This window comes from Mya arenaria, chromosome 17 (assembly GCF_026914265.1).
Source record: "Mya arenaria isolate MELC-2E11 chromosome 17, ASM2691426v1".
NCBI classification, from domain to species: Eukaryota; Metazoa; Mollusca; class Bivalvia; order Myida; family Myidae; genus Mya; species Mya arenaria.
In genome coordinates, this window is record NC_069138.1 from 19,393,107 (window position 1) to 19,416,220 (window position 23,114).

General features: G+C 33.4%; 2 protein-coding genes across 7 annotated transcripts in view; one reads left to right on the forward strand and one right to left on the reverse strand.

Moving 5' to 3' along the window:
- The first annotated feature begins 1,730 nt into the window (after nucleotides 1-1,730).
- Nucleotides 1,731-7,191, forward strand: LOC128223244 (spectrin alpha chain, non-erythrocytic 1-like). The gene is made up of 6 exons (XM_052932535.1): nucleotides 1,731-1,831; nucleotides 5,244-5,338; nucleotides 5,562-5,717; nucleotides 6,065-6,211; nucleotides 6,462-6,609; nucleotides 7,066-7,191. Exons 1-6 carry the CDS (start codon nucleotides 1,784-1,786, stop codon nucleotides 7,189-7,191), a joined length of 720 nt encoding a protein of 239 aa, XP_052788495.1. The 5' UTR covers nucleotides 1,731-1,783.
- A 2,412-nt stretch (nucleotides 7,192-9,603) lies between these two features.
- Nucleotides 9,604-23,114, reverse strand: part of LOC128224789 (uncharacterized) — a 59,964-nt gene continuing 46,453 nt past the window's right edge. For 3 of the 6 annotated variants that reach the window (XM_052934841.1, XM_052934840.1, XM_052934839.1), the window contains 2 exons: nucleotides 18,976-19,399; nucleotides 9,604-11,649 (listed from right to left, as the gene is read on the reverse strand). In XM_052934841.1, the coding sequence (XP_052790801.1) occupies nucleotides 11,239-11,649; nucleotides 18,976-19,359 (795 nt within the window). In that variant the 5' untranslated portion in view covers nucleotides 19,360-19,399 and the 3' untranslated portion in view covers nucleotides 9,604-11,238. Of the gene's footprint in view, nucleotides 11,650-18,975; nucleotides 19,400-21,058; nucleotides 21,831-23,114 lie in introns of those variants that run through there. The other 3 variants (XR_008259542.1, XR_008259540.1, XR_008259541.1) reach the window with 1 other exon arrangement.

Consider the following 23,114-nt stretch of genomic DNA (forward strand, 5'->3'; position numbering starts at 1 on the left):
GTTGACCTTGCTAATGAACAACAGCGCCAGGAAGAAAATGACCAGCTCCGCAAGCAGTTTGCTGAGGCTGCCAATGCCTTCCATGCCTGGCTCACAGAAAACAAGGTACAGTTAGTGTAGATGATTTGTTTATCTTTATCGGGCTGAACTATAGGTCCCATTAAAAGGTGATGTTTTCACAAAAATGATGTAAGCAAGAAGTGTGACTTTAAGTTGTCCTTATGCTGAATATAATTACTATTGTGCTCATGTCAGGACATGTTTTGGAAAGTCAACGATACGTACAAGGTTTCTGTTAATATCCAATGAAAAAGTAGGAATTCAGGAATTTCAGATTGAAAGAACTCCTATTTCTTAGCTGTAAACAATAGTGTATCTTACCTAGTTTATTGTTTTCTCCATGGTGATTTCGCAACAGAAAGTCTTTTATAAGGTAGCAGGATTAATAAATAGTTATTCAAATAAATGATGTATACAATTTTTTGCATTCTTTTTTTTTCGATGGAAAACAAAATAACCGTTTCATATGTTGTTTTAGGATGTGGCTTTTGGATGGAGGAGGGTTAATATCCGAGATCTTCTATTTTCAGCATGATTGCATCCAGTTCTTTGAAACATTTGAAATATCTTGTCAGATATGAATTTTCTTAACTTATTTGGCACTTGTATTGTTTCTGGTGTTCTCAAGAATGGTTAAGTTATTCACATAGAACTTGGTACAATTGCTCATGAAAAAAACAACTTGTTCCATCACTCAGGCTATTTAAAATATATTTGAGCTCTGTACTGCGATTGACCGAGGAACTGGGCAGCAGCGACAAAAGCTTGCAGTGTCTTGTTTGACATATTAATTCTATCAGTCCAGAACGTTCTTGAAATCAAATATGAACATTATTCAAATCAAATTCGAATGTTACAAAATGTTGCCAATATTTGTTATTTTTTTTGATATTATGAAATGGATTTGTATTTGACAAGATCTTTCAAGAAGTCATGTGATGTAGATGATAGTTTTACTATTGAAAATGTTAAGTTCCATTAGCCTGTTTTTATCTCCCAAAACTGAATTAGAAAGTGTTAAAAACCTAAACATATTTACTATTGAATTCATCCAGAGATTAAAAACAAGAATATTGAAATACAAATGTTTACTTTGAAAGACAAGCTTTGTATGACTTTTTATGACATAGGTGAAATTGAATTGGATATTGCCTGTCAGCAGTACTATTACAAGATGTTTTCAACATGATGTTTCCCCAGATATCATGTAGTTCAAATTGCATAGCTGTGATTTGATAGCTGCAATTGTTCTTAGAAAATGGCATTGGACATGATAGTTTCCAGCAGATCCAGTATTACATGTGTATAAAGTTGCTCTTGTAGTACAAATTCCACTTTCTTTTTGATGATGGCCGTAACAATGCTATTGGCTTTGTTGAATTGTTGTAATTACTACTAATGACAAATTCATATGACCAAAATGATATTCATCAAAGAAATGCAAAACATTCATAGCACTAATAATTAACCAGTATAGTTAGTAAATTTTGTATGTTAATTGAAATATCTAAAATCTGAAGATTTGTCAATTTCAAATATCTGATCCTTGAAGTTTTTTGAAACTTTGATATCTGATGAATTGAAGAATTCAGTTTATTGAATCTGATGTTTCATGTATTTTTTAACACTGTCATAAGTTTTGTTTAATTTCATTTTTTTTTTCAATTTTGCTATCTGCTATTCACAGTTTACATTATTTAATTAATGTTTTAACAGGCCTGCAATGATGGAAGGTTCGGGAACGCTCGAAGATCAGTTGGAAGCCACAAAGGTATGGAGATGCTTTTCATCATCATTGTAAGTTTTCAAGAGCACCTAGAGGGTTTTAGTTGGAAAAGAGGTTTGGAGATTATTTTTTTATAAAGTAAGAGGTTTTTTTTAAAGACATCAGATAATCATTAGTTGAGTTTAGAAGTACATGAGGGTTAATTATTTATTCTAGAAGATTTAATGATTTATTCTAGAAGAGTTATTGATTTATTCTAGAAGAGTCAATGATTTATTCTAGAAGGGTCAATGATCTATTCTAGAAGTGTTATACCGTTACTAATTTATTCTAGAAGAATTGTTTATTTATTCTAGAAGGGCTAATGATTTATTCTAGAAGGGCTAAAAATTTATTCTAGAAGAGTCAATGACTTTTTCTAGAAGTGTTATACCGTTAATGATTTATTCTAGAAGGGTTAATCATTTATTCTAGAAGAGTCAATGATCTATTCTAGGAGTGTTAATTATTTTGAAATTCATGTTTAGTTGATAAGGTTTATGTTTTGTGTTTATTTTTTATTATTTTTATGCCCCCCTTTGAAGAAGAGGGGTATATTGCTTTGCACATGTCGGTCCGTCGGTCGGTCCGTCGGTCGACCAAAGCTTGTCCGAGTGATAAGTCAACAATTCCTGTACGTATGGTCATCAAACTTGACATGAAGGTTGGGCCTGACCAGTAGATGACCCCTATTGATTTAAAGCTAGTCCTAGCGATAACCCAACAACGCCCAGACTTATGGTCATCAAACTTGATATGGAGGCTGGGTCTGACCAGTAGATGATCCCTGTTGATTTTAGGGGTCACCGGGTTCAAGGTCAAGGTCACAGTGAGCTTTAATTATAAAAGGTTGTCTGAGTGATAACTCAACAATGCCTGAACCCATGGCCCTCAAACTTGACTTCGAGGTTGGGCTTGACCAGTAAATGACCCGTATTGATTTTGGGGGTCAAAGGTCAAGGTCAAATTGCCCTTGAATGATAAAAGGTTGTCCGAGTAAAAACTCGGCAATGACTGTACCAATGGCCCTCAATCTTGACTTGGAGGTTTGGCTTGACCAGTATATGACCCCACTTGAATTTAAGGGTCATCTGGTCAAACGTCAAGGACACTGACCTTTAATGGTTAAAGGATTTTAATGCTTTTAATGAGTGATAACTTAACAATGCCTCGACCTAAGGGTATTTTACTTGACATGGAGGCTGGGCCTGACTAGGAAATGACCCCTATTAATTTTAGGGGTCATCGGGTCAATTTCAGGGTCACAGTGACCTTGAATGATAAAAGGTTGTCCATGTGATAATTTGAAAATGCCCGCACCAATGGCCCTCAAACTTGGCTTAAAGGTTGGGCATGACCAGTAGATGATCCCTATTGATTTAAGGGGTCATCCTGTCAAAGGCAAGGTCACAGTGACCTTGAAGGCAAACTCAACAATTCCTGGACCTATAGTCATCAAACTTGACATTAAGGTTGGGCCTGACCAATAGATGAACTCTATAAATTTTGGGTGTCATCGTGCTAAATGTCAAGTTCACAGTACCTTTAATGCGAAAAAGTTAACAAAGCATTTCCCAGTCATATCTCAACAATGCCTGGACCTATGGTCATATACTTGTCATGGAAGCTGGGCCTGACCAGTAGATGACCCCTTTTGATTTTAGGGGTCAAAGGTCAAGGTCACAGTGACTATGAATGCGAAAATGTTGTTTGAGTGATAACTTGACAATGTCTGCACCCATGGCCCTCAAACTTGACTTGGAGGTTTGGCCTGATTACCCCTTTTGATTTTAGGGGTCAGATGGTCAAAGGTCAAGGTTCCAGTGACCTTGACCCCAAAAAACATGCCTGTGTGATAACTTGACAATGCCTATACCCATGGCCCTCACACTTGACATTTAGGTTTTGGGTAAACAAGTGATGACTCTTACGGATTTTGAGGTCGAAGGTCATGGTCATATCTCAAATTTATCATTAAAATGCTGTCATATTTACCTATTCCCTGCTGTAAAGAGGATACATTTTTATCTGCAAATATCAGTCATCATCTAAACATGATTCAAAACTGTACCTACTATCATCACACTTTAAATGGTGATAATCTTAAAACTGCCTCAAAGGCATCCAATGTCAATGACAAATTAGCTGTCATTTCGGTCCATGCTTATTTCATTTCAATTGTCAAAATAATCCTGACAATTTGGCGCTCAGGGGGGGGGGGGGGGGCATAATGTTTGACAATCATCTCTTGTTCTGTTTTAATTTAGATATAGAAAATAGCTTCTGTTTGAAAATGGTAAGCGGTTAGACGGTTTTTTGTTTCTGGTTTCTGTTTGTATTGCCCAAATGTTCATTCATGCTAACAATTATAAATGACATTCACCAGAGCACGGAGTGCTCAATGTGAGCTTTTGTAATCTTTCTTTGTTCGTCCGTCCAAACGTCAACATTTTCTTAAAAAAACATCTCGTTCGTCCGTCCACACGTCAACATTTGCTTAAAAAAACATCTCATCTCCTCTGAAACTACTTGGCCAAATTCAATGAAACTTTACAGGAAGCTTCCATGATTGATAAACAACAACAAATATTTTGTGTTCTTTTCAAAACCTATCCATTCTGCTTTAGACCGTAGTAATATACCTTTTATTTTTTCTTCATTAATTATATTGAGTTTTTCTTGATTAAGTTTATCCGATATTTTAACGTTGTTCGATTCCATAAGTTCTTGTTCAGTTTCAGTTATGTTTTTCAGAATTTCTTTTTCATGTTCTATTTTTGTTTTCTTTTTATTGCTTGAATACTTTATAGATTCATTACAGATGCAGCCTTAAATAATTCCCCATAGGATATTCGGATTTGATTTTCTATTAAAGTCTACAATCTCTGTAATTCATTGCTTGATTATTTTTTGAAAATTGTTATCTGCAAGGATTGAGCTATTCAATTTAAAAGATTTAAAACCAGGTTTTATTTTGCATGCGATAACTTTATTGAAGAGTTCATTTGATGCCAAAAAGTAATCAAGTCTCCGAAAAATTGTTTGTTTGCTATTAGAGTGCCAGGTGTACCTCTGTTTCTCTTTATTTTTGACAGGCCATAATCACACATATCATATCTTTCTAGTATCATGCTAAGCTGTCTCTTGCAATTTTTATGCATTGTTATGTTACCATTAAGTTTATCTATTTTAGGGTCTAAAACAGTATTGAAATCACCACCTATTAAAAGAGTTTTATCCTTGTAGAGGTCAATATGTTCTTCTAAAGTTTGTATAAATTCTAAATCATCTGAATTCGGACCATAAACATTAATAACTATTATACTCATATCATTTGTTTTGATATTTAGAAGCTGTTATCGGCCTGGTATTATTTCTTTATATTCCTCAACTGTGTAATTGATGTTTTTGATTGCAGAAAAAGGCTGTTGAGGTTTGCTCTCAGAAGGGACAACTGAAGCGTATTGAAGACCTAGGAGCTGCCATGGAAGAGAGACTTATCTTGGACAACAGGTGGGATTAGTTTTAGAAATATGCTTAGTACGTGGATACACAAATTGTCTTATCAGTATGCAGCAGCATGTTTCATCTTCCACTGACATAAGAATAAAGCATAATTAAACTCAACCTGTTATTATTGTTTTGGTGGAGTTTATGATTGTGTTTTGGTACACAAGTAGGTTTAACACCAATTTATATCTGTTAACTGAAATTTTACGACTTCTATATTATCCAGGTACACAGAACACAGTACAGTAGGTCTTGCCCAGCAGTGGGATCAGCTGGACCAACTGGGCATGAGGATGCAGCACAACCTTGACCAGCAGATCCAGGCCAGGAACAGGAGTGGAGTGTCAGAAGACGCACTCCGGGAGTTTAGCATGATGTTCAAGTAAGTTAAGGGTTAGATTAGCTGAGTTAGCCAAGAAAATTGATGATGTATTCTGAAGAATGTTCTAATCGGATGTTTCAAGTTGTTCTTAAGGCTTATGAACATTTTTTGGGATGAAATACTTATTTTTTCTGATAATTTGTGTAACTAAATTGGAAAGTTGTCTTTGGTGTTAATTAACTGCACCTAACATATTTATTTAACCTTGTCAAATGTTTGCATGGACTTAACTTCATCACTATTGAACTGACCGCTTTTACCTGACCTTATCACCATAGACCTGACCTCATTACCATTGACCTGATCATCTGAAGAAATATAATACTTATGTTTATGTGATTTTGCAGGCACTTTGACAAGGACAAGTCTGGCAAGCTGTATCACCAGGAGTTTAAATCTTGCCTCCGAGCTCTTGGTTATGATTTACCTGTTGTGGAAGAAGGACAAGTTGACCCAGAGTTCCAAGCCATCTTGGACATGGTTGATCCAAATAGGTATTTACTAGATTGTTTGTTTATGCATTTGAGTAAATAATGTGTTGGTATTACTATAGGTGTTCAGAAATACGAAAAATAAAAATGACCCACTTCTCAATTTCAATCTCATTTAACTTTGTAAATTACTTACTAAGCTGAATGAAGGTGGAATTGTCAATATTTATGAACCACAGTGTGGTTTATGGTGTGTTTGTATATTATTGGTGCTGATTGTCACTAAAAAACTAAAATATGTTGCCTTTTTCAGGGATGGTCACGTGTCGCTGCAAGAGTACATGGCGTTCATGATCAGTCGAGAGACAGAGAACGTGCAGTCGAGCTCGGAGGTTGAACAAGCTTTCCGGGCTCTAACATCAGGCGATAAACCCTTCATCACATCACAGGAGTTATATGCTGTATGCCAAACTTTTATAAATTTTAAACATTTTCTTTGGGGGAGTGGTGCAAATCTTTCTTTAATCCCTAGACCAAACAAAGTTTGCATAGAATTAAGACTACTTGTTGCTTTTGACAATATAAATGTTTAGAAATGTCCCTTTAAAGCTGCACTCTCACAGCTTGACTGTTTTAACAACTGTTTTGGATGGCGATTCGCCTTCTTTGCGTAAACCAGTGAAATAAGACTTATGACAAAATATCTTAAACATCAATTTATATAAAGTTTTATGAAACCTGGGATCTTATTTCTTATATATACCACTGGTTCTCAGACATTTATGAAGAAATGGGTTCATTTGAAGTCAAACACTTAAAAGTATTTCCAAAGGGTGTTATGAATTATTATATTTTTTAAGGGTGCTATCAATTATTTATTATTTGATAAGGGTGTTATAAATGCTATATCATTTCAGAACCTGACAAGAGAACAAGCGGACTACTGCATTGGAAGAATGAAACCGTTTGTGGACAGAACTGGCCGGGTGATACCTGATGCGTATGACTACGCTGATTTTACATCATCCATGTTTGTCAATTAAGCAAAAGAGACTTACATTCAAGACTTATATTGGACTTGTGTATTGTGCTGTGGTACTTTCATATTCTGGTTGTATGCTTACACTATACATTAGTTTGAATTTTTCTTCATTGCTTTGCTTGTTATGTAGAACTTATTCCAGAACTTTTAATAAAAGGAACGTATTCAATATAAAATAACATGAATTATTTCAATAAGATAAATTTGTATAATAATATTATTATTCTGCAATCGGGAGGGAGTATAAAAATAAGTTTTTATTGCTATTACAAGTAAATTGTTAATTAGAAGTATATGGATGTTTAAGATTTCAACCAACTCGTACAGGGTATCACTCTTTCACATTTATTTATCAACAATATCATCAATAGATTTGGACTAAATGTAGTTCTTAAGAAAAACACCAATTCAGACCTTGACATGCCATCCGTTATAGATGTCAGTTCAAACACCAGATAGGACTTGATTCGGTTACAACACCGTAACATCTTGATGTCTTAACCGTTCAAGTACTTCCGTATTGCCATAGTTACTCTTAATATGTGTAACTAGCATATATCATGTAACCTAATTATAAACAGTTCAATCTTTGCTTTTAAGATTAAATTAATAATGGAAACAAATAGAGACTCCCCAGTTTTTAAATTGAATTGAGAAGAAGAAAAAGTTTTTTTAAGAATCGTGTTAAATATTACTTAGTAATAAAGAACATCTTGAACATAAATTTGCTAGTGAAATCATAATCATGAAATAAAAGTAGCTACCGATGTTTGTTTGTTACATTTTTTCACGCCAAATTAATTCAACAGTTTTTAGCTCTTCTGGCTGTAGGCCAGAAGACCTTGAGCGATGGCGTTCGCCGCCCATCAGCCCTAAAGTCCGCGGGTCAGTAAACAATTGCCTGTGAACGCGATCAAGTATTCATTTATTGTCTGAAAACTTATACAGACTAGATATCCGTAAGATAAACGAGCCAGATCTGTCCATGCATGACGGGATTATGGCCTTTTAAAATTGGCAAAACTGCTATAATTTACCTTTTGCAGAAGATACATTGTAGTATTAATGTATATCCAATGTTTACCAGACTTATACATGAGCTAGATATACATGAGAGCTTCATTTATAATTCGAAGTTTGCTAAACTTGCGCAGTAGCACAATATCCATAAGAGCTGGATTTTATTTGGAAACCAGCCAGATACGTCTATGAATGACTGGATTATGGCCCTTTAAAATTTACAAAATTATCATAATTTTCCTCGTGAACACTGTAAAACTTAATTTGTTATCCGATGAAAGGACGGTTCCTTTCGAAAACCAGCCAGACTCGTCCATTCATGCCAGGATTATGGACCTAGGAATACTAGTAGTAAAAATGCAAAAAATGAGCTTATAAACACGATAAACTCTTCATTTATTATCCGATGTTGACCAAACTTGTACAGTAACTAGATATCCATAAGAGCTCGCTTCCTTTCGAGAACACAATTGCACCTTAGGTTATTATCCAATGTTTACCAAACTTTTACATTGATATCTATGAGATGTCGGTTCCTTTCTTTAATCAGCCATATCTGTCCGTATCTAGAGAACTCCGGTCAGGAATCATAAACCTTTGTGCGTAGGTTGAAATATGTTGATCATGTCTAGTAGATGACCCCTATTGATATTGAGGTCAAGTAGCCTTTTACACAAAATAGTTGATTCATCTGTTATTAACATATTTTGAGTGATAGCTAGTTGATAACACTCCAGAGACCGGGATAAGATTCCGGGATGCGCGAGGCGGACTTTTTATGTTTCACAAAATGATTTTAGTATTTGTATATTTAACTTCATTTGCTTACAAATGTCTTACGATCTTGATACATAAAGTGACCAAATTAGGCAAGCCAGTAGAGCACAGGCCCTCATGGGCCTCTTGTGTAAATTATTTCTTAACTGAAGTCTGTTATATATAGAGAATAATTGTTTGTTTCAGTGTAAGATCGTAGTATATTTCCTGGTTTGCATGGACACTTCCGACTCGCTAGTGCGTGCTTATTCGGTATGCAAGAATAATAACGGCAAATTCCAAATTTCCCTGTACGGTGCTGTAATCAATTCCGTTACGTATTTCGTGTGATTTTGACTAAAATTATGCGTTCAAACGTTCAGTTTTGGCTCGTCAAGGAGATCACACTATTGCAGAGCGAAGCTGACTGTTGACTGACCTGGCTATATAGGGGGGGGGGGTAGTTTTTCTGCACTGACTTAAATAGGAATATTCATTAGCACAAGTAAGTATTTTAATCATCACTGCCTCAACGTTTAATTTCATTGGAAAAAGTGGCGTCCGGACGCTCACATCATTGTTGCTGCAAACTCAAGACTCGATTAAACAACAATTTATGGAGCACACTTCATTCTTTATCATACACACATAGCATACATGCATACTCTTACATATACATATGTACGTAATTATGATACATGATTGTATACTAAATAACATTGTTATACAACATTATACATATCTTTATTATCATACAAAAGTATAAAGATGCACATTATCATACACTATTATACAAATGCACATTATCATACAAATGCACATTATGTGCATTATCATACAACAGTATGCAAATAAACATTATCAAACAACAGTATACATATATACATTATCATAAACAGTATACAGATGTACATTATCATACAACAGTATACAGATGTACATTATCATACAACAGTATACATATGTTTATTATCATACATCATTATAGATAAGTATATTATCGTTCAAATTATACAGATGTGTATTATCATTTATCACAATTTTAGAGCAGTATACAGAAGTATACTATCATTCAAAACTTTACAGAGGAACATATTCATTCCAAATAAACAGAGTACGTTATCATTCAAAATAATATAGAAGAATACAATCATTTAAAAATAATACAAAAGTATACAATCATACATCATTCAAAATATACAGATGTACATATTCATTATCAAAGTTTCATCCAAAAAATTTGAGAACCATTTTATGGCGCATATTATATGTATTATCGATATATAACATATATGTATTCGTTTACATATATACTTTTATACAGACGTGTAGTTAATTATGTTTATAAAATGAGCTGCTATCGAATACCAGCGCTCGTCTGTATATCTCATTTTACCAAGAAGGAAAACTTATAAACTAATGTACCCATGGGCGGTTCCAGGATTCGACGTTAGAGGGGGCGTAACTTAGGGGCGTAACCATTTGACATGCGCCTCTCCCTCAGAACCGAATTTTATTTGGTCTGAAGTGTTGGTAGGGGGGGGGGGTACTCCCCCAAGAAAATTTTAACAATCTCTAGTCCGAAGTGGTGCATTTCGGGCGTATTTCATTACTATTTTTCTCCAGTATTGAAATAAAAAGTACCCCCCGATCCCCGAGTGGTCCCCAGATTGAGCATGTATATATATGTGAATTTATATGAAGAACTAGTAAAAGTAGCTGATACTTAAATGGCTTCTGGGCAATTGTCTAAAAAACATAAGACCACGGTTATTTCGTCGTCCCTACCAAAGCTGTGACGATACTCCGACTTTTTTTACAGTCGAGCGGAACAATATATATGCAAAAAGAGAGCAGAATTTGAAGGATCTCATTTAAATTTGCAAAAAAATATTATTACACGAATAAAGCACTATATTGTAGAAACACACAAACGTTTGGCCCATACCTTGGTATGCAGATGCATAAGTCTTAAAGGAACAACACCGGTGTTCATAATACAAAGATATCAAATACAACATTCGTTTTGAGTTCAAAGACAGACACATACATTGCTATTAACATTTTTATATAAGTTGTATGGTTTATTCACATGGTGCTCCTTTCCCACGTCATTGCACTCGAATGTTTTTTTTTTAAAGTTAAATGATTTTTTACAAGTAAAAGTTTATTTGCATATGATGTAAAGGACAACAATCATTATAACTTGATTTATTCTTTGTATTTTTTTTAAATAGAAACACTTTTTGCAACGTCTAAGTCTCATATTACCTTATATTTTACGCCGTAGTGTGTTGTGCATTTCGAACACTTGAATTACATTGCTGTCCAGTGATGACACGTACAGACACTGTGTTTTATCACAGACCGCCACACATATTGGATGCCTTATACCGTCCGTAATCCCCAGCAGCGGCGTGACGGTGCCTGTCTCAATGGACACCAGAAAAACATTGTCGAAACCACACACGTAAACTCGACCTGCAGAGTCCACAGTTATACCTGATTCGAAAGGTAAAAGTACTTCTATATCTACAACACCGAGAACACAGCCATCCTGGGTGAGGGCAGTTACCGTGTAGTTTACCTTGTCAGTGATGTATATGGTGCTGTGGTCAGAGCTTACTGCCACGGAAGTAGGCCAATCGAACAGACTCTTACCGTCACCGTCCTTCTTAAACTCCTGTAATTATACATCCACACATAATATCATCTTCATTAGTAAATGTTTGTACCAAAGTTTTTGACCTCGTTTCACCGTGCATGCACTTCTTAAAGGGACTCGCTTATTTTATTTTGGCAACGCTCTTACAAATTTGTTTTTAAAATGCGTGTGTTGAAATCACAATCCAGCAACTGTCAGTTACGCATCCGAGCAGAAGTTCAACAATCCAGACCAATTTCTTTTGCAATAGCAAAAATACAATGAGAAAGACATTGACAAGCCCAGTAGGCAAACATTCAAAAATAACCCCAAAGCCCAAATGACACAGAACCAGATGCACAAACGTACAGACACACCATAGACGCATTCAAATGTCAATAAAAAATACTGACGCTTTTTGGCAAAATAATATTTGTTTGTATCATTTTAGAAAATATAACCTAAGGAGCATTTTGATGGCGTTTTATCATTCTAACGTAAAGTTTGCTTTTATTGATGTATTTTTTTACCGACTCTCTTTAGAGCACGCTCGTACACATAAATAAAGTGATATCAACATCATAAATTTACATTAGTGAAATGGTTCTTTAGTACAATACTACTTGACAATTGATCTTTATCAGACTGTTTAATTTAATGCAAATCACATTATTTTGAACACATGAAGGGAACAAAAGACCGTTCAAATAATTATCTTTGTCGATTTAAGTCGTCCATTGAACTTTATCAAGTATAAAAACACACAGTTGCGGAAAAATTTGCATACAAAAAAATGTGTTGCTATTTTTGACGTTTATACAAAAATGCAGAAGCTAGGAAATAAATGTTTGTGCTTATATGTATGTTATGATAAAATATGGGCATTATAAAAAGACAATTATATTCACAATTTGATTAATTTTACTAATCATGCTGCAAATACTTGATACAAAATTTGTTGACAATGTTAAAGCTGCACTCTTACAGATTCAACTTGTAACACAAAGCAAAACACTTCTAAAATTCATTCAAAATAACAAACGCCTTTACTTGGCGCAAAATAATGTAACGTACCCATTTAATCATGCATTATAAGAGATATATATTTTATTTAAAACGATGGCTTTTATTTTCTAAAGAATTTGCGTAAATCTACCCATTTGTAGTCAAAATATAAATTAAAATATTAAAAGATAAACTTTTATAAAGTTATTGACCGTCAGTGGAGGAACTTTTTTTAAAGTAACCGTTTCTGTTTCATATGTAATAATATTAAAATGTATTCTTTCAGCATCGAAAGGTAATATATTTAGTAATGTAAAATGAAACCTATATATCTATATATTTAAAAGTGTTCACCTCCTTACTTCCCCAAAACACGCTACCAAGAATGAATGCTTTACTTCAAAAACAGATCGGTCCTAAAAACTAAATAAAACATGAACTTTTGAACTTTTCTTAATTTTTGACCTTCCCCACCCACTTTTGCACAGAGTATGTATTTATTATATCTGCGGTATAGGATTATAACTCCTCGTGGATCATGTGTGACGGGATAAAATGAACATCGTACCCACAATTTTCAAATCTTCAGTTTAGCATTTGTGAAATTAATAATTATTCGAACGATTCATTTATTCATGTTTAAATGTGACTTGATTTTGTGTCAATTAATGACCATGAGAAGCTCGGGAACTTTTATCTTGTTCATTGGTCCTGTCTTTCCAGTTGAAGTAAAGTCGTGGCAGGATGCCGGAAGAACCACGCGGCAAGGACTCTGGGACACTGTCATATCATACAAAAGAGCCTGAATAAATCTTAAATGGCGATAAAGAGCGAAGAGTGGCACCTGCAGAAACATTCGTCTACACGCCACGTCCGTCCGGTGTTATAAGGTCCATGGTCCAATCGAGGCTCATGGCCACGGTCATGCGGAATCTTTTAGGCCCTACGGTTTCTACAAGTACACGTCTCAGCAGCAACAGTAGCCTAGAACGGCTGGCAAACCCACCTGGTTTTCATATTGAAAGAATGGACACTTCCGGTGCGAGTGTGAGGGGTTATCCAGGTTTTAGCTGTTCAGCAGTCAGTCAATCGAGATGATAAGTTCAGCGCAACAACCTCTGCCACTAAATGATGAGTATATTTTTCCTACTGAGGAATATTGACTTGGGATTGATTTTCAGAATAAATTCCGTGAAATAGTTAAGGTTGGGAGATTTAAAGGATTCATGACTGTTAAGTTTCTTGATGACGAATGAGGCACTAACAAGAGTCGTGATTTAGCTACTACGATGCATTTTTGTTTGATACTCTTAGTAAGGCTGGGCTTATCATAAAGAGGAAAAGACAGTATTGGTATAAATTCAAATCTAATCTTGAATGGAAGAATAATGCTCGTTCTTTCAGTATTCCTGCACGTAGGATATCTCAGTAATTTAAACAGGTCAATTTTATAATTTATAAGAAAATCTACTTTTACTGCTAGTAATCGAATGGAGTGTACTGTGAAAGTAATATTTGATGTCGGTTATTGGCAATAATGGGCGTTTAGTGGCGAGGTTTCTATGAAAAGAAATGTGTTTAAGGAACAGTTGGGAAATAGACTGTCATTGCATTTTTGAGATGAGATTCTGGCTTGATAGTAGAGTATTTAAATTAAATAATTTAAACCATGGGAACCTTGTAGACGATGATATGAGTAAGAACAGGAATGTTGATTAATGGGAGGAAATTGCTCATTTTTTCAACTTTTCAATAAGATAGGGGGACCGTTTACAATTGACTAATGTGCTAACTCTAGTAATAAGAAATGACGAGATCCAATTCAATCTTTTACGATTTTGAAACTAAATCAGTTTATTCATTTACACAAAACTAGGTTAATATTCTGTTTGTTACATCGATTTATTTAGTAAATATAGCTGTGTTCCATCAAAATTATGTTCTGCACATCTTGCTCGGAGGTGTAAGAGTTTGATAAGGGACCATCGATCTCGATAGCAGTGATAGCGTCTTCCATTAGAGACGTCTCTCTAGCAAAATGCTGGATAACCGTTTATAATTGTTATTATTTTAGACGAATATGTACATTTTAGCGTACTTGAACTACAAGATTGCATTTTCATCTAAATATTTAAGAAAAGATTTGTCGAAGGATGAAACGAATTTGAAAATTTAAATACGAATTGAATTTCTTTATAAAATATATATATATAATTTAAATACCAAGTGAATTTCTTTATAAAACATGAATTGGCCTTGATACAAATGACATGAGTTTGGAATGTGAAAAGATATAATACATTTATATATATATATTATATCTTCTCATATTCCAAACTCATGTCATTTGTATCAAAGGCCAATTCATATTTTATATATATATTATATCTTTTCATATTCCAAACTCATCGATCGAGGGGAATATACTGAGTTAATAAGCAAAATAATTTACCTTCCGGTTCGCCTGACTGGATTATACACAAAATTATATATATTTACTTTGCTATACATATATAATCCAGTCAGGCGAACCGGAAGGTAAATTATTTTGCGTATTTACTCAGTCCATTAAGGTATTTTAGCGGAAAGTTTATTGTAGCAGGTAGTGTAAATAGTTCATATAAACAGCCGCTCCAGAGTCTTTAATATTTTTTGTTTTGGCGACTCTAGGACAAAATGAATATCAAAATGTTAAAAAAAGTTCCCTAAACGCGCATTATTGTGGCTAGAAGTGTAATATACATGATTTTGTAGTATTGATATTATTTCAGAGGGGAATATAAAGAAAGATAATTTTGAAAATACGGTAGCATCACTGTATGGGTTGCCTCCCATTTGAAGCACTAAAATATGACGTCTACATTACGATATATGCATTTTCGTTGTGTGAAAATTCTCAAGTTTTTAGGAGTGATAGACAGGATTTTCACATGCTCATTACACTGTGAATCAAATATGTCATGATTCCTGAAACCTTTATACCCTGATAATCTATTCTTATGTGATTAATTATTAAAATAGAATTTAAAGCATGTACTGTTGCTTTAAAATGAAAGGTCATTTTAGAAGAACTGTCATGGCGTATTGTTCAATTATGTTGTTTCAAGTTTGGCAAGATTTTTCTTAGGAATAATTTTACCCTCCTTTTATTGACTTACAGTAAAGTGTAATTTAAAGCTTGTACTTTAGGAATATATACGGTTTTCATAGTCTGTTTTCGCTCGAAATGCTTTTATATGTTGTGTGCAATTATCTTTCGCAAAGAATTTTAGAGAAAATCACAATGGTGGTGTGTAATCTATATATAGCTTTGATTTGAAAACAGACAAAAACCAAACGTGAAATGTCATTTCGTCTATTATATAGTCTGATGTAGCGGAAATTGAAACGCTTTTTGGTCTTTTTTATACTCGGTCTATTGAACCGGAGTGTCCACTTACAAGTACCTAGTACAAATCAAGTCGTGTACTGCACACGAAGAGTACTAAAAGATGAAAAAAAACTTTTTGAATGCCAACTTATTCTAGCGTTATATTATACAAATTATTCGGGTTGGTGTACCGGAATTTAATTTGATTAAGTGTTTTACTCGGTCTGTTTTGATATTATGTTTTAGCCTGTCGCGTAATTTACACGATTTCGTATAAATAAGATTTTATCAGACATGGAATATACAAGAAACATAACTTTGACAATGTAGTACATTACTGTGTATGGGTTACTTAACTTTTGAAGCCCTAAAATGTGAGCTGTGATTGAAAACGTGTTTTTTATTTATTTCGTTTAAACGTTCTTTGTACTTTATACAACTGAAATCGTATATTCGACACGAACAGTATAAAAAAGACGTAATGGATATTAGAAGTTTTACATCTATTATATTGATAATGCCTTAATTTGTTCGAAATATTTCGGTCTGGTATACTGAATATAACTAGATTTTGCTATAAATAGCTGTGCTAGTCGTGTAATATATACGATTTTGTATTACAAAGATTATTCTATAGAAGGAAGAAAGATAACAGTCAAGAAAGGTTGGTGAACTCTTAAGATGGTAAAGAAGTCTTTGTCTGATTGTGCATTGTTTTTTTCATTTCTTTTAGTAAAACAGATCATTACAACGTTAAAGAAAAGATGGCTTTTTCCAGAATAGGTCAACGTTCTTGTTCAGTTTATTTTCTCGCTGATGCTTATTCATGCAATTATATTTTAGTGGAACAAATGTATTCATTTTTGGGCAAACACATTTTATATAATATACCTAATTCTAATCAGCAATCTTAAAGCTTTTGGCAATGATAGTAAACTATTTGGTCTTAATTCATTTTACTGGGACAGCACAGCAGTAGCTGTCATAAAAGACATGCCGTATAGAGATTGGTAAAGAAACACGAATGTTGGCAGACCGATCGTGCTAAGGACAGATATGGTAGAAGTAAAAATGAGTGTATCCAAGAATTAAAGCATATAAATTCTAACGATGTCTCTAAATAATTTATTTGTATTCTTTCATCAGTTTGAACATATGCATAAGAAGTATTGCTTCTCTTTACATTACGACTTTGTATTATATTTGCTTGGTATAGCATAACATAATTATCAAATATGATTGATAAGCGTGCTTCCCAGTTTGTTTGTATTTATGTTGAAACATAAACAGCTGTTTAAAATGTTTATTTAATATCATTCGATTAAAGTATCCCGTCTGTGGCACATCCGTACAAGTGTTCATTGTGTATTATTATCTTTAAGGTTAATCATAAATTATTCATGTTTGGCATGTAATGGAGTGAAATAGAAAACATAAACACTCCCATCATGCCACAATGCATGAGATTGGTTTAGTATTAAGGGTGATAACGTTAAGATATTTGAAATGTCCATGTACTTTACGGACACATGTCGTAAATGGTGAAATATGCATGAGACGTAAACTTGAATTGCAATCGAAGTTGTTGCAGTATTGTATGCTAGGACCTGCGTGTCCTGGATCTATATTTAGACGAGACGTGTTTCGTCAACCATGTGCGTATATTAAGAACATCGGTAAGGCGCACAATTCTGATTAATAGCTACGTGGCCACACATTCCCAAGTTAAAATCTCCAAAATATCGCTAATATTTTTTTTTCTGTACCTTAATCATATGTTGTTGTTGTTTTTGCTTTGAGTCAAATGACTTAACCATAATAATGAAAACAATAAACGTAATATTTTCATCAGCCTATATTGTGCGCCTTTAAATTGAACTGAAATTGATATTTTGGTTGATATTTAAGGTTATATCACTAAATGTTTATATAATTATGTTAAAGGCGCATATTTCTATTATATTTTTTTTCTGATGTCTGTAGCTCTACGAGTCTGGGTTATGTTTGGTTCTGAGAGGGCGTAGTGTTTTGTTTTTTACCGAACTATTTTTGGATTATTTTCTTTACAAAATACTGTACAAGTTTAGATAACATCGGTTATTGATTCATTTGTGAGAAAAGCGTTATAACTTAGATACACACTGGTCAGTGTGTTCAAGGCAGCGCCCAAAACACGACACTAAGAAAACGACAAAACTTAGCGTGATATGACGTGCTGTATATTCACTTTTGGATATGGACATGCATATAATATATACTTTTATTTCGCTGAATAATCTCTGAAAAAAAATCACAGTGAGGCCTTGTGAAAATGTCTGTTGAAATTTACCTGGTAAGAGATTTAGAATTTGAAAAACTTTAAATTTAAAATTTGCCAGTTTTTGTTTACAACAAACGAGTAATTCATTTAAATTAACCTATTGGTATATAAACGTACGCCATTTTTGTCTGTGCTCTTAAATAGATAATGCCATTCAAATCACCTATACGGGATTGTTAATTCCTCTCTTTTTATGCATCGTTTTATTTTAACTGTACAGTGAATGCTTTTCGTACTCGTAATAATTGTCTGTAGTTTTTCACATGAGTATTTATAGTTTAAAAATTAATATGAAAATTCTTTTCACATTCAAAAATAAAAAAATGGTATTTCTTAAAAGGATACTAGAAATGCCTTCCACGTTACCCCATATTCTTTGATCGTTTCACATTAGCAACAACTATTATGCTTCTTGGTACGTACAACCGTAAACATCTATTACATACTGACGCAAATCCATCCGATCAATGAATGTACGTTTATATTTCAGCGTAACCCTTAATGGTCTGGATAGATCAATTATATTGCACATTTGTATAACGTAATTTAATATATTTAATCTTAAAATAACTATCATTTGTGTCAATCAATCATAAAATATCTTGAAATTGAGTGGGTAATCGAAATTTAGAAATTTAACAGTAGAAAAGTCATGTAGAGAATCGTTTACCTTTATCACTTTTCCCTTCATATCCAGCATGTGTACTTCATGGTCGCGACCAACAATCAAGTTGTTACCACTGGATGCTATTCCATAGCAATCTTCTTTAACATTTATTTTATTTTCCAACAGCAAGTCACCATTTTCAGTCACACGTAGAAACCATACTTCCTGAGCTGAAGTCACTGCCACGCGATTACCAGGTATTGTCGTTATATCCCTAGGTAGAAATCCACTATCATGCCACTCTACTTGTTGTTTCCCACTATCCATATCAAAACATCGCATACACTTTTTCTTATAATCTGCGGCCACCAGAAACCTGTCACCTACAACATCCATTCCGGATATGTTACCGTCCTCCCAGTGCCCGTCTGTTCCTAGCAGTTCCATTTCATCTACGTACTTGAGGGTCAGAGCATCAGTGGTCTCGCTAATGATAATAATAATAATAATAATAATAATAATGATAAAATTAAGAGTAGATTTTTATATAAATTGAGTTTATAAGTTGACGTTACTTTCTCTTTTGGAAATTTTATTCAGATTATTTTCGAAATCTTATAACAATATAGATCTAATATTACTCTATCCATCACATGCTAGACCTTCTTGCCTGTATAGTATAATAATCAACTATTTTTCTGTACTGCACATGTGTAATAAAACAACATTACTCCGCATGTTTGTAAACAATTTAATAGGAAACAATACTTGCTTTATTGGTAATATTCTAGCAAGCCATACACTTATTTGTTTAATTATAAAGATTTATTTTGAATAAAGCGTTAACTTTTCATTCAATCATAAGAAGATAACGTAATATTTCTTCTTGATTTCATGAAAAACTGTATTTAATCAGAAAATGACGTCATGAACATATTTCATAATAAATTACGTCATCTTATCTGGTGTTACGTCACCATTTAAAGGAAAGCAAAATTCTCTAAAATAATAGAGTTTATGTTGTGTTTCCTTCTTAATTGTATATCCAATTTATAAACGCAGTTAAAACGATCATATATATAATTGATATATTATGGTTAAAAAGAACTTTCAGTTGAATTACATAGGAACTGTAAATGCTAAATATAAATTATGTGCTTGTAAAAAAATAAAAGTTTCCTCTGCACACGAGTTTGTAAACGCTTGAAACAGTAAGCTCATGATAAAAGAACATTGTTCATAGTGTTACATGTTTTAATTGTGACCCATGGATATAAATGATTTTAAAGTGGGGGTTAAATTTCGGCATTGTGATAAACATTAAATAGAGAAAAAAACTTCCTAAAGTACCATATTGGCATCAAAAACAATAGGGGTCATCTTCTTGTCAATATCAACAAACTAATAAGTTTGAGGACACTATGCCTAACCATTCATTACTTATCGATTGGACATGTTTTTGTATACGGACAGAAATGATTATTTGAAAGTAACAAAGGGCCATAACTCTACTATAAATAATTATATAGATTTTGACGGCATTTGACATGTATGCATCATTCCCATTCCTGTATATTACCTTATGAAAAGTGATATATGACCCACCAGTATTAAGATATGGCTCCTGGTGGAAATTTTCCTTAAAGAAATAGCTATTTTTAAGTTCCAAATGGCCATAATTTTGCTGTACATTAGTAGAATGTAAAATCTCAAAACACATCATATCCCTTATCATATATACATACATTCATGTAAAGTTTCAACAATCAAGTACCAATATATGGCGGACGAACAGGGAGAAGGAGGGGCGGACAGACAACACTGAAAGAATAACCATCTGCCTTTGATGGGGATAAAATAACTTATATAAACTTAATATGTATTGTTAAGATAATAAAGATTCAAACTTTCCAGACAGTAACTTTTTATTCTTATAGTGAAATTGTATTTGTACAGTTCACTCTTGTATTAAGTTCTAATGCTGTTTCCTGTTACATGTCACATTGTATAAAATTATGTTTATAAACATTAAGTAAAACTGAGTGTGATGGAAGATACTGGTGTCTCTGTTCATACTATGCTATCCTTTGCCTGTATATGACAGTCGAAAACCTATTTTGGTGTTAGAAAAGAATAAACACCGGAATATATTTAGAAATATTTACTGAACATCCAAAGAACAAACATTCACAAACTTTGACACAATGATATTATTATGCACTTATGTTACCAAATCTCTTAAAATTAATTATATTGAATAATGTTTGTGTACATATGACAAGGTTTTTGTAACATTATGGCCTTAGGCTCCAAAAATCTAGATTTTAAAGCTACATTAGCTTTTGATGAATACAACAAGAATGACATAATGTTGTGGTTACTGAGCAAATATCCAAAATTTCCTGTTAGTTTTATACTTGCATGTGTATTCACCTACAAAGTGACACAAAAATCCTGGAAAGACTTAAGTTGTGTTATCATTATATGATTATATAGATTCTGAATTAAAAAAAGGTCAAAACTGTCAATTTTTGAGAGTGCAGCTTTAATGGTCACTATTATACCCATGGCTATACATCACAGAGTGTGCACAGTTGTCAGTCGAACAAATGATAGTTCCAAGACAGTATCTTGAAAACTTTAGTCTTAGTAGTTTGGTTTGTGCCACAAACTTTTTGCACAGACCACCTGCAAGCCCGACCAACTTGATGACTTTATTTATGGTAATATATCGTGGTGAAACTCCAACCACTTCAGTTTATCATCATTGCTGCTTTTTTCTTCTGTGCTTTCGAACACAAGTGTTTTGTGTTTATTAAAAAGTTTTGTTCTTGTTTTTCAATACTGCTCTATTCTGCTTAATCCCTGCAGGGAGTGGGTCTTGTCCATATCCAGGAAATCATGGGTCCGTTCTTTACCTTAAAGTACAAAAATGATTTTAAACAAGAAAGGGATCACTATGTCATGATTTCTTGCAATGATTTCGTGCAATGATTTACAGTAACTGTTCTATCATATTAAGATGATATGTGAAGGGCTAATTATCAAGAATCATGTTATCTACTTACAGGATTATCATACTTCTTTTCAACCAAAATCCTAAGGATATTTCATGGATATAAATCGAAATTTAAAACAATAGTGAAATAGGCATAGCGGGAATAGTAGTTGGCATTAATAGTATAGGTGTCATTGCAGAATTTAGAATTGCAAGACATGAACTGGACAGTTATTTGTAATTTCATTCATTGTGACATTTATGGGAAAATAAGTGATATAGTGTCCCGAGGGAATGAAAACAAAAATGAAAAAAACTTTTGAGAAAAACTGCCTGATTTAAAGGGGAAAACTGCCTAATTTTAAAAATATTTTGAAAGAGGGAAGCACCTATTAACAACCCATGCTAAAGAAGGGAAAAAAAACTGTTTTCACATCATTGGGTTGCTAATTGCACTAGCACCGGATTTTCAAACTCAAACATTTCTTTAAAAAATCAAAAAAAATCTTATAATTCCTCACTAAAAATTATATTACCGAATATGTGAACAAATATTGAAAATTATATTTTTTTTAAATATGCACTTTGTACTGTATATTATACTAACATGGCATTGAACGTTTCTCTACCCGGGTCACGTAATCATTTTATTACTCAGTTCAAAAGAACTTCTGAAGATTAATAGTCATCGGAATTTAAGGATATGGTTTCTATCTTCCGAACACTCCACCTTAGCCCGCGAAGAAATTTGCCTATCATACGTTGTTATTTTACTTTATTCCCATTTTTCTGTTTTCCTATTTATTTTATTGATAAAAAAGAGCTGTTCACCAATACGCACACATATTTTGTGTGTATACATGCGTTTGGTTCATTTACACATGTATATTTATTAAGTAACATATTTTATTTTTATTTATAAATTATACTAATTTTCTTTCATGGAAAATTGTGGAATATATTTTTAAATGACATATATTCACTATTTTGACAAAAAAAAAATGATAATAAAAATAAAAAAAAGAAATGTATTACTGTATCCATGCAGGCAATGTGACGAACACTTCTGATTAATTCATTTTTTAGTTTAACTTAATGCTTTGTTTTTTTATGCATGCATACAGAAATGAGTGCCATCTCAATTTCCTTTGCAATTGCCAAAATGCTTTTAAAGGGACTTGGTCATGTTTTGTGGTAAATTCTT